At 33.2% G+C, this 16,454-nt stretch overlaps 1 protein-coding gene across 6 annotated transcripts in view; it reads left to right on the top strand.

The window, feature by feature from the left end:
- TMEM161B (transmembrane protein 161B) overlaps positions 1–16,454 on the top strand; it is a 71,969-nt gene that overhangs the window by 32,605 nt on the left and 22,910 nt on the right. For 4 of the 6 annotated variants that reach the window (XM_057307132.1, XM_057307131.1, XM_048220795.2 and 1 more), the window contains 3 exons: positions 834–917; positions 2,864–2,961; positions 6,885–7,041. In XM_057307132.1, the coding sequence (XP_057163115.1) occupies positions 6,977–7,041 (65 nt within the window). In that variant the 5' untranslated portion in view covers positions 834–917; positions 2,864–2,961; positions 6,885–6,976. Of the gene's footprint in view, positions 1–833; positions 918–2,863; positions 2,962–6,884; positions 7,042–16,454 lie in introns of those variants that run through there. The other 2 variants (XM_044384051.3, XM_057307133.1) reach the window with 2 other exon arrangements.

Below are 16,454 nucleotides of genomic sequence, written 5' to 3'. Positions count from 1 at the left end.
TAAACAGGCATTCACCTTGATAAGATTTGCATTATGGAAAGATAACTAAAGTTGGGATCAGAATGTATTTAGGATAGTGTCCAGGGAAGACAAGGACTCCAGGTAAAGAACAAAATTAATAGTGGAGAGGGAGCATTGAAGATAAAACTTCAATATCAAATTTAGGCAGTTGGTAGGTAGGAAATTCAGGTGAGACAGGAAATTGAGAATGAGCAGGTGGGTGCTTGGGAGGGAATAAGTGATTTGTTTGGGTGTTTGACGTTGTGGTGGAGGTGAATACACCCAGTTATTGGAGCCCTAACTTAAAGGGTTTTGTGAATATAATTTCCTCTTATTTTTATATACGTAAAGTTTGAGAATTCTCCAATTAAATGAAAGGAGGGGAGGATAGGAAGGGAAAGCAAAGACTACTTGTAGTTTTGAAAATATTCAAAGGACTCTTTTTAAGACAGCTATCAGTTCCTTCTGTGTAAATGAAGGATGGGTGGAGAATTCTAATGTGCTGCCAGCTTGCCTGCAGAGTTCAGTCCATTTACTTTTAATAGTAGGCCTATATAGCTTTAATATATGTTAACAATTGTCAGTTATAAGAAATATACCTATAAACAGCATCGCAGGGTCTGGCATCTAGTAAGTGCTTGGTAAGTGCTGAATTTGATTCGAAACCCTTTTAAGGCGTAAGCAGTAGTATCTTAATTCAGATTAAGAGTTTTTCACCTGATAATTTCCCTTCAGTGTCTTCACAAATAGGAAACTCAGTAAATATTTGCACAATAAGTGAATAATTCTGTTGATTTTAATTCCTTTATTTAAAAGGATTCTTTTTTTCTTAGTTTGAGGTGGTATCAGCATCCTACAGAAGAAGAATTAAGAATTCTTGCAGGGAAGCAGCAAAAAGGGAGAAGCAGAAAAGATAGGTAAGTTATATTGTTGAGCTTATAAAGTGTTAAATATTTGACACAATTTATGTAAATATATTTTGTACGTTGGTTAAAGGAACATTTTCTCATTACGCTATGAGCGTTTGATAAATTTGAGATGAAAACCCATGATCTAAAATAATTTTGAATTGCCCTTTAAGAAAACCCAGTATTTAGTAATTTAATGTATGAGCACAGAAGTGATTATTTTACTTAAGAATGGTTAATTTTATTCTTTGTATTTAAATTATGAAAACAGTATAGCCATCATATTAAAACTTGGTGGAGGTTGACTGGGGAGAAAACCAGAGCTCATCTTTTTACCCTATAACTCATTTACATATTGATCTAGGTTCTTTTCCAGGTTTTGCTGTTATTCAGTATTATGAAATTGGGCAAATTTGCCTGCTTTTGACCTCTTTTCTTCATTTTTCAAATAAAAAGTGTAGACAGTATAACTCGTAGGTCCCATTCACTTGCTGCGTATTATATTGGCATTTAAAGTTTATGAAGAAAACTGCCTGCTAATAATAAACCCACTTAATGGACTGTAGCAGCCTTATCTATGAAATGGAAGGACCAAACATAGTAATTTTGAAGGATCTTTCCAGCTTTAAAATTTTACATATCTATTTAAATTGAATTCTCAAGAAAGTACATGATAATTAGCCTCTGTATATGGGCCTTAGTGTCCTCAGCTGGGGAGGACTTCTTAGGACCTGAAACTGATTCTGATACATTACAAAATGTCATTGACAACAAATTGTCACCAAATTTCTCATGTGTATCATAAAAATGATATTAACCTGGGCTGATGCATTTGTAGGTGCTAAAATTTTTTTAAACATGATTATTTGGCATGAAATTGGAAATTTTAAAAAGATTTTTCTGATCTTGCTACCATTCTCTTTTACACTTACCATTGCAAATACACCTTGAAAATCATTGGAATATTAAGTGTAAGTCCTCCTTCTCTGTTTTATTTTGAAAAGGCCAAAATGGCACTGTATTATTCCAGGTAGCAATAATTATTATTTGATTTATTGACATGAATTGATAATTTTTACCAACGTTTTTCCAGAATAAATGGAAATTGTTTCTTGGTATTGTAATTAATGCTGTTGAAACTTAATTTATTACTTTCTAGATATGTGTGATTGTCTTTAAAAATTAAATTTAGGAATGGTACATGTGCACCTAAAGAATTCTTTTATTTCCCCCATTTGTGATTCAGTAAAAGCAACTCCAAATTAGCCTTTCACATTACTGAATTTCTTATGCGCATAAATCTTAATATATTTCTTCAACTCTGACTTGTTTGTAGTTACAGGTCTCTTTATACGTATGTGTGGACATGTATGATTTCAAAGAGAAATGCATTTTGGTTTCATTTGCTTTTATTCTTGTACCTAAAGAAATAGTTAAATTGTTTCAAAGTGAAGTACAAGAAAAGATTCCAGTTCCTTGCCTTTGCTTTCTTAGGTGAATTTCATGTCACCGAGGAGCCATGTTATCCTCTTTTAGGTATTCTGAGATTTTCTTCCAAATGTTTAAATACCACGTGATAATGGTGTTTCTTTAATTTTTTATTTGCTTTTACTCTTGTACCTAAAGGAAAAGATGTTAGTTGTCTTTAATAGAAGAGAGAGGAGGAGAAATAGGGTGAAATGCTAAGCTAGTGATCAAGATTTTGTCACTAATTTAGGTAAATCTTTCCCTGGTAATCTGCATATTCACATAATAATTTACATCCACATCTTGTAGTCTCCCTTTAAAAACTACTTTTGACTAGTTTACCTCCTTTTTGATGAAATATCAGAAATTCTGCTTCTTTTGTACTGTGTACTGTAAAATTTAAAACTCCATTTGTGATTAGTTGATACGAGCACTTGGATAACAGTATAGGTAACTTGCTTTTTGTATCACTTTTCTGATTTTTATAGGAAATATAATGGTCACATTGAAAGTAAGCCACTGACCATTCCAAAGGATATTGACCTCCATCTAGAAACAAAGTCAGTTACAGAAGTGGATACTTTAGGTAAGGGAAATCTTGGTAAAGTGTTCTGTAAATCTCAGTTTTATGCTATGCTAGTGCAAATACTTTGATTTTATCATTGTGGCTAAATTTTTTGTTTAGTTTTTAATCATTAAGTTCATCTTAAAGAATATGAAATCTTTTTCAGAACTTAGAAGCTCAGAATGGCTTCATTTGAATTTAATTTCTTTTCCTATTTATCTAACCTGTACTAAGAATTATTTTTCAGAAAGGCTGACTTACATGTTTGTTACGCACTTTCTGTTTTATGTCGAGATCACAGTCACTTTTCATTATTTCGAATTCTAGACTTCTTGCCTTAAGTGCCATTCTGCTCCTTTTATGATGTGGCTTGCAGAAATGATTTTGTGTGTTTTTAGTTACCTGTACTTAACAGCGATTGAACTTTTATGCTCATGCTTAGTAGACAGGAAAGTGGCCTTAGAGCAATGAACTGGATTAGGAATCAGAAAACTTATTCAAGATTTACTTTTACCCATGGGATATTTATGATAAGTTATGTGGGTTTTCCCCCCTGTATATCAATGTTTATAAATGTATAATAACTATAATGATTTTATATTTAAAGTAAAATTTATGTGAAATTATTTGAATCCTATAAGAGAATGACATCTAAGATGATACTGTATTAAATACTGGTTTTCAAGCCTGACTGTCCATCAGCATCTCTTGAGCAGCTCTTTAAAAGAAAGATTCTTCATATCTATCCCTGGAGATCCAGTAAATCTAGAGTGGGTTCTGGGAATTTGTATTTTTTAAAATGCTCTTAGTGGTTCTGACTTTGGACCAGGTTTGAGAACTAATGGTTTACATGGTAAGTGAGAAATAAAAATAACGTACTGAAAAAATAATTTTGGTAATGTATAAATATCATGTAATTTGGCCCTTCCTGGGTTAAGTCATAACCACTCCTGAAAACCTTAGTAGATTTCATGTAGCATCTCATATAGAATTATTTAGTGATACAAAATGGCTTCAAGGTATTTGGAAGTTGATTCTGTATTTACAAAGATTTTTACTTGGGTGTGTGTGTGTATCTCTATGTATCTATCTGTCTGTTTCTCTCTATATATAGAAGGGGTGTCCTGGAGCCCAAAAATGTCAATGAGGAACACTATAAATTGGTATCATTAAGACTGTTGTGACTGGTTATGTCACCCTCCTTTTTTCCTTTTAACTGTCTTTAATGCAAAATCTAAAACATTTAAGAGCACTTGGTCTTTTTGACTGGTTGTCACATTGGTCTTACTAATCTTTTATGTGTGCTTACTTGTATAAAATGTTCACAGACATATAAATACAAAAATATATACACATTCTCCCTGATTTCTAGTACAGATTTTTGTCATTTTTACTAGTAACTAATGTTAAATGAATGATCAGCTTATTAGCCTTAATAGTAGCTTAAATTTGAGTATTTATCAGGTGTTGTTGTAAGTGCTTTACTTTTATTAACCTTCCAGTTCTGTGAGATTTGTAACTGTTATTGACATCCCCCCCCAAAATTCATTGAACTCATATAGTTAAATAACTTGGTGTGGGTTATACACCAAATGTGGTAGAGCCTGTTATTGAGAACTAGGCTATTTTAATGAACTTAAAAAAGATTAAAATTAAGGTCTTATCACATAGCTTATTCAATATTTTGTTTTGTTAGTACAGTTTTGAAACTAATTGCAAATGGTACTAGTTTAACAACTGGCCACATAATTTCAAGAGCAGAATAATGGGGAGATGTTTTGTTTATGTTTATGTTTATGTAATCATTTGTGAATGCATGCTGTGTATGTGTGTTTAGGTAAAAGTAGAGGGTTTTTCTCCCTGAATTTAATTACACTCATGAGCTTAAGGCAAACCAGTAGGCTTGATGAACTGTTAAGTTTTCTTTCGTTTCCAGCAGCCTAATCAAAGACACATAGGTAATTATATTATTGAATACGAAAAGAATATAATACTGGGGTTAAATATATAGCCAAGATTATATATAATTTGTACTTCTGTTGAATGTATATATATTATTGGTATCCCAATAAGTATCTTGAAAGTCTATCTTAATTTCTATTAGCTATCTATTTATAAGAACCTCTTAAAGAACATAAAAATATTTGAAATGTCACTTGGCTGTTTGCTGTTAGTGAATTTCTTGGAGGAAGCCTCTGAATGTGTGGGCAGCATGAAGAATTGGAACACTTACTTCAGTTATTAATAAAAATTGACAGCCTTCAGATAAATGGATTTTGGTTTACCTGAATGGATATTTGTCTGTCTGTTCTACCCATTTCCCTGTGTTCCTTCTGGAAAGTCATTGAAAAGGGTGATTTTAGAGGAGAAGTGATGTGGCTAGAATCCTTCAGCTACTGAGGGTAAATCTTTCCGACTGATATTCATAAGCTATTATATTTATCAGGAAAAAAAAAAACCTAACAATTAAAATAACTTGAAGCAAATTAAAAATTTATCCAGTCATGAAAGGATTTGGAATTTTTGCTGACTTACAGAGATGTAAGTTTAGTTGGTTCGTTTTGATATTTTAAATAAGTCTTTCTTTTAGTGGTATTTTATTTTCAAAATACTTTTTCTATGAATGCATGATTTTAAAATATCCTCAAATATTACATTTTACAACTAAAATTTTTCCATAGCAATGTAGGTCATTTTATTATGTACCAGTGGGAACATAGGAATTGATATTTATGTATGTGACTTATGCCCACATTTTCAGGAGGTCTTCTATAAAATGGTGCTGATACTTTGGACTGTACCCACGCAGAAGTAAACCAGAATATCTGAGATGAAAAGGGACATGGAATCCTATTTACTATCAGGGAATACTAATTTTAATGTAAACACTTTTTGGAAGGGATATGGTCTTATGGAAAATTGACAGGCATTTCATCAGCTTTTCTTACAGGAACACAAGAATAAAAAGTATATTGTTATTTCAATCTGCATTAACTCACAAAATTATTAATCTTCCTTTAGTGCATGCAGTTAATAACCGTAGCAAAGCTTAACTCTCTTACTTCACGGAAATGAAAAATATAAGTAAACTTCTCTTTGTACACCAAGTTATATCCTCAAGTTAAAGTATCATACTTTAGATTCTTAAAAAAAAAGTCTTGAGGGGCGCCTGGGTGGATTAGTCAGTTAAGTGTCTGACTTTGGCTCAGGTCAGGATCCCAGCATCCTAGGATTAAGCCCCTATCTGCTCCCTGCTCATTGGTGAATCTGCTTCTCCCCCCTGTTCCCCCCTCCCCCCGTTCTCTCTCACTGTCTCTGTCTCTCTCTCTCTCTCAAATAAATAAATAAAATCTTTTTAAAATTTAAAAAAATATATTAAAAAAGTCTTGAGGGGTTGCCTGGGTGGCTCAGTTGGTTAAGCATCCAACTCTTGGTTTCAGCTCAGGTCATGATCTCAGGGTCTTTAGATTGAGCCCCATGTCAGGCTCTGTGTTCAGTGCAGAATCTACTGGAGATTATCTCCCTCTCCCTCTGTTCCTCCCCCTGCTTTCTCTCTCTCTAAAATACGTAAATGAAATCTTGAAAAAAAATTTTTTTAAAAACCGTGATTTTTAATTTCTGTAAAAAACAGCTAATCAGCTGAGAAAATACCAACTCATTTTGCAGTCTTTTTTAACAACAATTTAAATAATTTTTGGTAATCATTCCAAGTTTTAAGGAATTATTTAATTTATGAAGTATTAAAATTTAATTTTGAGTGTCAACATTCTTGGTCTGTTTCCTGCATTTTTAGATCCTCATATTTGCAAACCTTACATTGCATATCAACAAATGAATGAAGTTTGGCATGGTTAAAGTTAATTATAGATAAATCCTCCTGAGCTGTTTATTTATAGAAGTTTAAGTAAACTTTTTTTTTTTTTTTTTTGACCTTTATTTTTCAGCATTGCATTATTTTCCAGAATACCAGTGGCTGGTGGATTTCACAGTGGCTGCTACAATTGTGTATCTAGTAACTGAAGTCTACTACAATTTTATGAAGCCCACACAGGAAATGAATATCAGCTTAGTCTGGTGCCTGCTTGTTTTATCTTTTGCAATGTATCCTTCAAAACATCATTAATATTAATTAATAAGTTTGTGCTCCTTTTGTAGCTAATACAATTAGATCTCATCTCTGATTTTAAAAAAAATTTAGAGAATTTTTCTTTGTTGAAATCCTCTTTATTTAATAGAAACAACTTTCCAAGTAGAGGTAAATAGTTTAAAAAGTGAAATACAAGAAAAGATGCCAGTTCTTTGCCTTTGCTTTCTTAAGTGAATTTCATGTCACTGGAAGCCACTTTACCCTGTTTTAGGTATCCTGAGATTTTCTTCCATATATTTAAATAGTATGTGATAATGGTGTTTAACTTTAGATTATTGCACCCCTCTTCTCCTTCCTTTTTCTTCCCTTCAATTCTCCCAAAATAGTAAGGAAACAACTGTTCTACCAAATCAGGAGTCAGTTTTAGTGATACCTATGAAAATACTATTTATAGCTAAGCAATATAGTGTTTAACCACCTTCCTTCAACTATTTTTTATTCTCGTCTATAGAGGGTAAACTTTTTTACAGAATTCGAAACCTCAGTAGTTCAAATACATCATTTCTATTTTGTTTTCCCGTGGAAATACCCTCCTGCAGCTCTCAGCTCTGTAAACTTACTGCATAGCTGTTAACCTTCACTGTCTTACTAAGAATTCCCTGTGTCTCTCTCTGGATCACATCATCTGCTCTTCCTTGGTTTACTGTCCTTTGGCAGAGTGCATACACTTACAGTGTCCTGGAAAGGGGTGCTACAGTTTTTATTTTTGAAATCTTGCATGCCTAAACTTTTTTCCCCCTTAGATTCAGTTGATAGTTTGGCTCAGTACAAATTCTAAGAAAGAAATAATTTTTACTGGGTGTTTTGAAGGCTCTTGAGAAACTAGATGCCTTCTTGCTCTGGCATATGCCTCGCTTTCCCCTCACATACCCCCTTTAGATGCTTTTTCTCCTTTGGTATTCTGAAGTTTCATCATCAATTTGGCTAAATTCTAGGTTTAACTTTTAACTCTGGGGACTCATCCTTTATTACTAGGCACCTTTTCCCCTTACTTTTATTAAAATGAAACATTTCCTCCTCCATTTCTGCCTGTCTAGAGATGGCTCCTTTTTGTTTGATGTTTATATCCATATTTCCATGTGGGTACAAAGCTCCTGCTTGATTTTAGTTTTAGGATTTAACCGTTGCTGTTGCTGTTTTCACTCGATAAATGAGGGCTCTGCACATCTGCCTGGCTTGTCATCTATCACTAATCATTTCCCATTCACCATATCTTCTAAATATAGTAATGTCATTTTTTAGAGGAATTTTACTGCTTTTTTTTTTTCTTCTCCTTCATTGTATTTATGTACTTAAAAACAAATTCCTTTATACAGTCATTTTGGTGCGGATTAAGGAGAGACCAGAAGTCAGTGGATATGCTCAATCTGCTGTTTTTATCCAAAAGTTTTATATTGACTGTGATAAAATTCTGTTTTCTGTCGTCTTTTTCAGGGACTCTTAGTAATGACTTGTTCTTCCTTTGAGTGGTTCTTTAATATTATCTCCCTTGTTTTCTCTTCTCTTCTCTTCTCTTCTCTTCTCTTCTCTTCTCTTCTCTTCTCGCTTTTCCTCTTAATTTTCTCTTAACCCTGTTGTTGAATTTTTTAATATCAGCTTTCTAAAAAACTTTTTAAGACTTTGGATGTTCTATTTTCATAGCATTCTTGTGTCATGGATGTATAATTATCTTTTTAGTTCTAAGGATATTAGTATCTTTTAAGTTTTAATTTATGCCTTGTGTTATTTTCTGAGTATCCCTCTCACCTTTTTAATTGTTGTCATGTTAGAGATTGTTCTTAAATGTTGCATGACTTTTGATTATCTTTTATATTCAAGAAGGAGGCATTTAAAAATTAGAAGTTTTGTACAAGTGGACGGAACTTGTTGATAGGTGGCCTTTTTTGCAGATGACTGAGTGGGGACCTTCCATTATCTTGAGGGGACCTCTTGATATCAGTGTCTGCAGGTTGTTGGATCTGTCATTTTCTCCAATAAGAATTGTCCATTCTCTCATCTTTGGGGTATAAGTCTGATAACCAGTGTTACGGGTACTGATTGGGGAAGAAGGCTCAGATATTCAGCATTTAATGTATAGGCATTAATTTAAGTGCATGTCTGTGGCCCCTTTGTGCCTGTTGTTTTCAGGTCTTCATTGTCACCCTAAGTTTTACATGGTATGCCCAAGCCCAGTCTTTGCTGATTTAATACCTTCAGATAGTATTTCTTCTGGGTTTTGCCAGAGTTGGGGAATGGCCATCACCTAATCTGTATGATTAGGCAAGACAAGATCTGGCAAGTCTGATTACTGCTAATATAGTCATTCAACCTATCATCCTGTTTTCATTCATCCTGCAACCCTTCCTTCAGAGGTCCCCGCTATTACATTTCTTGACTTTTCCAGAGTTTATGAATGAGCTGGCTTTCTTTATACTGGGTTTCTCCCTTTGTTGATCCAGCATAACAGAGAAGGCAGAAGCCTAAATCAGTTCTTGCTTGTCTATCTGTTTAGACTGTCTTCCAAATTTGTGTTGACATTGCTTTTCTACAAACTGTCGTCTCTTCCTCTTCTTTGGCTTTTAGTTTCTTTGCTATATGGTTTATTTAGTCAGATTTTGGGAGTAAGCAGAATAAATGCATATCTTACATCTTTTATATTCAACTAGAGACTGCTGAACTGTCTTTTAAAACTATAAATGGATACTATTTTAAATATATGATATGATTTGACATTCAACATCACTACGCTCCTTGTTGACTCTTTTGGATGGATTTAGGTATAATGTAGACGAGAAGAGCCAGAACAAAGTCTTTAAGAGTTAACATCTTCACCAGGTAGATAATTCCTCTGGATAGAAATACTGATCATATGTGTCAGTTGAGAACATCCCCAGATATCTTGTGCTATACTAATTTCAAGAGGAGATTAAGTTGATAAGCAATTAGAATATTACTTTTTAATTCTGTAGTAGTAAGTATGTAAAAACACTATGCAGTCAAAGACCCAGCCGTAGACGTCGAGTTAATATAAACACACTAAAAATATCTGAACTTGATAATTAGCACTAGCTGACTACGTGCCATGGTTTTTTTTTTTTTTTTTTTTTTTTATAACTTTGAGTTCTCATGTTCTCTGAAATACTGCTTATTTTGGAATATTCTTCATTTTCATCATGGTAGATGGTAGGATATTAAAATGGTATTTATGTAGAAATGCATATTGGATATCCACTCTTATTTAATGTTCTACAACCCTTAATACTGATTTACCAGAGAAATTAGAAAAATGTACCTCTTGAGAGCTACTCAGATTATTGTTTATGTGAATAAATTTCATCTTTCATTTCATTCAGTAATGCCTAATAATGCGAGAGCAAAGGTCCCACACAGTCTTCAGCACTGAACTGGCTCTGCTTAGTTTTAAGTAGTGCACTCGTGAAATGCTCCAGACAATAGCATCTCTGCGGGAATCTGGTAGCTGGCTGTCTCGCCATCCTAGAGAAGACAGAAAGTACTGAAGGGCTTTAGAATCCAAGCTATTTTCTGCCAACTTTAACCCTCCACAAAGGGGATAGGGAAGATGGAAAGGAGAATTGTGTGTATGTTTAGGTATGTGATTTTCCTTCAAACTTGTAGCATGTGAGAAAATGACCTACTGCCTTCATTGGTATGCAGGAAACCAGAATTCAGAGCCATCTATCCAGATTTAACATCAGGGAGAAGTCTGTGTATAGCCTATCTTTTATGTTAGTTATATCTAGTTTGCCTTTCACACCATATGAACAGTGTATAACTGCAGTGACCTCTGTCTGGCTTCTCTTTATTTTCTTATTGTATGTGTCTACTAATTAGTCAAACACATGTCTCCATTGATTACATAGGACAATAGATCCACTTAATTCCAGAGTCACACATACATCAGTTGATTCAGAAATTCTCTGCAGTTGTTACTTTGTTAAAGTGGTCCAAACTTTAGACATGTATAACTTAAACAATTAGCTAACTTAAAAGTGAAGAAGAAAACTGTTTCATTACATGGACACTGAAATCTTAAACTGAACTGGACTAAACTGGACTGTCTCTTGTCATCAGCTCTGCTTTCTGTTTCAACAGAGTTGTGCATGCATCTCACCTATCACACCTTCTGGCCTTACTCCTAAACCCAAACACATTCTCAGCTTTACTCCCTTGCCTATTTGTAATTCTGACCACCTCATTTGATCTAGTGTGTGTGTTCTATGTCCATTTATGCTGAGTTACATGGTATGGGGAAGATAAAAAGTAAAGAAAGCCTTAGAGTGAGGATGGAACAGTTGTATTAATAGTCTTTCCTGCATGATGGCCTATGTAGCCTTAGAGTCACTGGAGAAATGTCTACTGACTCTATAATATGAAGTATATCATTTTCATTTATGAATAAAGGAAAAGCAAAAGGTAAAAATGATGCTTACAAAAAAATTCAGTAATCTTTCGGTGAAAGTAAAACTCTTAAAAATTAAAATACTCTCAATCTATGGATTTTTTTTTCAAAGAACCTTTTCTTATGAATAAGCTGTATCACAGAGTAATATTGAGTCAATTACGTGAATTTGAGTGAGAAGAAAGCTATTCTACAAAGAATGATAAAGCTTCTCAGTAGTCCTATTATATTTGGTTAAAGGACTGGATCATTAGTCACATTTCCACACTGCTTGTATTTTACAATGTGGATGGTTTAAGGTACAAAACCCTATTATGTATGTTTTTAAGGCTATGTTTTAAAATTTTAATTTGCCTTGGTTGCCAGACATGCAAATTTCATACAATGCCAAAAGTTGGGAATGGCCCTAAATGGAAATAAATTCTAAGGTTTGCTGTGTTATTCTGTTCTATATGTAGATTTGTAAACTAAGGTGTGCAAATTAAATGCTGCACTTGTTTGCTGTAGGAAATAGACAACTATAGCAAACCAGCACAACTTGGTCACCTTTTCTAAATTCCTTAAAGGATCCTAAATTACTGTATTCGTATTTTATAAAATGTTCTGCTTTATATCAATAAGAAAAATGAAACACTAAACCCTGAAGTGAACTGTATAAGCTATCAAATCTCCTGGTGAGAAAGGAACAGAGTAAAAGCTATTGAATCTAAGCCAAAGGACTTGGTTAAAAATTTGTACATAGCATGGTGTGTCAAAGATAGTTTCTTTTAGAAACTTTTGGAGATCTTCTGTGATACCAGTGTTGCCAATTTATTTGCCTTTCGGGTCGGAAACCTAGAGTTATAAAGAGAACTTACTTTGGGAGATAAAACCAGTATTTCTGGTCTATTAATTTATAATTAAGACTTTTGCCCCCTTTTAGCTAGGAAGTGATAATTTTCCTCCTACACCTAAAAATTTAAGGATAATCTTCATTGTTTTGCTTTATTTTAATCCAGATGATTAGTTAATAGTTTTAGGTTTGCTTGCTCTTATTTTTAAATAAAACGTATGTTTTATGCTCTCAAAAATTGTTGACTATTATTTCCTTCCACAATCTGGCTAGGTTGAGGCTGGCTATAAGCTCTTGGGGGACAAATTTTAAACATGCATAATAGGTTTTTTGCTTAATTCTGAGAGAAATTTAGGTTCTGTTTCTTTTCTCTTTAAAGTAAGTGAACCTTCTTCTCTAAGAAAATTTGAAAAAAAATATTTTAGTTCAAATTATCCAAGTTGGTCGTTTTATTTTATAAGTTGGAAGACAGGATCAATTCTTTTTAAAAGGTTTTACTTGGTAGGTCATGAGGGTTAATGGACTTGTTAGTTTTCAGTGTACTACTGTAGCAGATTCTTGGTATGGTTTTTAGGCTTCTTTGCAGTGACAATGCAAAGTACAGTGTGTTTTCAATATTTTGGTTGCTTTAATATAAAAATAGATGTAGGAGGGTTAGCCGTTTGAATAGAAAAAAACTTTATTGTTAGTGGTCACAAAAAAAAGAATACAATCTTTAATGGCGTAGAAAACTTTCAGTTTACATGAAAATGACTTAGTTGAGTGGAAACATGATATATTTTTAAAAGATACAAATTTTTTGAAAAAATTTTGAGAAACTTTTGTGAAAACCTCTGTTTATTCTTAGGGTGGTATCCATTAGATTTGTGTATTGGCAACAAAATACTTACTCTCGTAATGTGATCTCTATTTCTTTCCTTCTCAAAAAAAGCATTGATAAATATCTTTGAATAATTTCAGAATGTTAGGGTATAGAAGACATTTTCTTAATAGGAGAATTGGGTCTTTGAAACAATGTAAGTACAAACTAAATTGAAACAGTGTCTTGGTAAGTAGATGTTCTTTAAGTTGTTATCCTAGATCTGAGAGAAGTTTGCCGTTTTAGACCTGAAAAGTAAGCGTATTCATCATTTAAAAAAGCTCTTTCTCCAGCTTGAAGATAAACATATTTAAAATATTTCCTACTGATTAAATCTTTCCACTTATCCTTGATTTTTCTTGCCTATTGAAATTTTGGTATTTGCATGTATAGTTGCTTAATTCCAGTTGCGAAAAAGGTTGATATTAAATTAGAACTTTAAAAATGTCAGCCATGTGGCAGAAAAAAATTTATCCCATCCCTAACATTCTTTTTATTTCAAGGGTTGAGATTTTGTAATCTAAAGTGAAATAAGTTATCCCTTAAAGGACGTGGTCCGTTCAGCTGGGACTGAGGGGTTAAAAAGGAAAAAAAAATTATTAAAAGAAAATGACTATTTGCATCAGTAGTTTTGCATATGCAGTTTTGAATATTTACTAATATATTCTTTATAAAAGTCTAATTTACAGAATGATCTATGAAAATAATAGCGAGATAAAGGTAGCAGAAGAGTTTACTCATAAAGTACTTGACCATTATTTTCATTAAATTATAAATCAGGAAGTGGTGTGTCTTTACCTGGTGTTTTTTGCTGTACATGTCTGTAAATATAGAAGCCTAATTTTCTTGGCATAGTGTTATTTACATTATCAGGTTGTATTCATGTATGAAAGGATAAAAGTAAGTATATCTTACTTACTTGGAAATTGTGGACAATTTATGAAGAAAGAGCAGATTTAAAGGAACTAAGAGAAATTCATTTTGAAAGCCATTCCTATAGTATTTCAGGTATAGTCTATTGTTTATTTTTCTATATGAATAACTTACGGTTAATAAGCATATTCATGGGATTAGAGCATAAAAGAATTTTTCTTCCTTATTTCAAAATACTTTGTTATGTATAGGTATTAGAAAATTTGGAAAGTAGCTCAACAAAATCTGTTACTATCTTAGCTAGTATAGACAGTCCCTGTAAGTGATCTCAAAATAAAGTTACCACAGTTGTCAGGAACTCTGAATGGGGTACCACCGTGTAGTTATTTCTCCTGTGTCTTAAAAAATAAGCCAGTTTTATATTCTGATACGTCAAATGCTGACAAAAGTCTGTCTTCATAGGAATTTTTTCTTTAGTCTGCTACTATATACTCTTTAATAAGTTTGGACTTATTATATATTAATTGAATAAAATATACATTGCTCAAAAAGGTTGATAAAACAAGCCGTTGAGTTTTGAGTTGAAAGATGATGAAGATTCTACAAAATAAAATCCCACAGTAGACTTCAGTTGATTCAGCAAATCTTTGCTTAATTCTTTCAGCCAGGAATAAACTTTTAGGCACTGAAAATACTTAGATATTTTTCTTTTGGAGGGAGAATAGAACTCTTGGAAAAGCCTGTTTACTTCATTATAAAATAAAATATTTGTTCTGTTCTCTTCTGGGTTGTGTATACATCAGGTCTTTGCCAGTGGATGATTAAATTGTATTGAAATCATAGTTTCATGATGATAGTGTTTCATAGCATTAAAGGATTTCTAACAGTTGGTTAATGTTCCCATTAACATTTCACTATATTTTAATAGGATGTGGAAATTATTTCAGTGCATGAGATTGAAAAGGTAGCAAAACGTACATATGTACTTTATGCTGTGAATTCATGGTTAAACTGTTTAGGTTCTGTTAAACTCCAGGACATAATGTACCTTTTTTCTGGAGTTGGGGATATGTTGTAGATCAAGACTTTATTAAAACCTAGATTGAAATTCTTAAAATGTTAACTTTCGTCAAACAATATATACACATAGGTTATATAGACAAAAATACTTAACATGTTGTCTCGAAAACTAAGTCCGGTTCCAGATCCCCCTTATCACTTCTGTTCGTGTTTTAGCTGGTTATTTTGGCTTTTAAAAATCTTTGTGTTTCTAAATATAATGCTTATACTTCTTTTAAGTCGATGTTTCTGATAGGTGAGGATTTTCCTTTCTTAAAATACGCCATCCTGTCTGCTTTCTGTCCTTTATGTTCTTAATTACTTCACGATTTTACTGAAAAGTGTCAATATTCAGTGATTATTACACCTATGTAAATATTACATGTGAGCATTATAAGGTATTACCAGTTCTTTTGTAATTTTTTTCGTTACTTTTTAACATTTATTTATTTTTTCTTTGTATTTATTAATTCCACTAGCTTCTCTGTATTGTTTTCCACTAGGTCGCTTATAACTTGTATTAGTTCCCCCACCTTTCCCCTTCTGTGTGGAGATACCCTTTCTGGAGACTTCCATTCTTTAGCTTTTATCTGGAGGGATTGCCCTCAGGCCTGCTAGACAGCCATCATTCTGGGACTTACTTTTGTTGTCATCCTGGAATTCTCTCTGCCTTTCTCCCAAGTTGAATTTCCCATTTCCAGAATTCAGTGTTTTTGTCTTTCTTGATTTGTTCAAATGTTTTGGTGGAGCTTTCTGCTGAAGTGTGCATTCATGGGCACTAGTTTCAGACTGCAGTCTGGAAAGCCTTAATTCTGTACTCGCATTAACCTGGATGTAGAATTCCAGGTCGTCAGTATTCTTCTTCATAATTCTGAAGACGTTGCTTCATTGTTCTCAACCTCAGACTTTACTCATAAGAAGTACAGCGTCATGTTATGTAATCTTTTGCATATGATTTGTTTTATTTTTCTTCTCAGTAAGTTTTTCTTCGCAGGAATATTCTCTTTGGTTTCTGAAGATTCATGATCACATACCCTGTTGGAAATCTTTTTTTCATTCTTTGTGCTGGGCTTCTGGTAGGCTATTTTAATTTGGAAACTTTGAGTTTGGTGCTGTCTTTTATGTTGTGTTTGGTAAGTTCTTCCCTTTTGTAATCTCCCCACCCTGTTCTCTTTCTGTCTCCTTTTGTTAGTCAGATATTGTACCTCCTAGATTGATCCTCTCATTTTGTCACCCTTATACTTGATGGAACTTTGCCTCAACTTTATCTTTCAAACCTGTTTTTAAAAATTTATTTTGCCTGGGGCGCCTGGGTGGCTCATGAGCATCTGCCTTCGGCTCAGGT

This window comes from Ursus arctos, unplaced genomic scaffold (assembly GCF_023065955.2).
Source record: "Ursus arctos isolate Adak ecotype North America unplaced genomic scaffold, UrsArc2.0 scaffold_5, whole genome shotgun sequence".
Classification (NCBI taxonomy): domain Eukaryota; kingdom Metazoa; phylum Chordata; class Mammalia; order Carnivora; family Ursidae; genus Ursus; species Ursus arctos.
The sequence above is the reverse complement of the archived record's forward strand: the minus strand, read 5'-3'. Positions and strand labels throughout refer to the sequence as shown.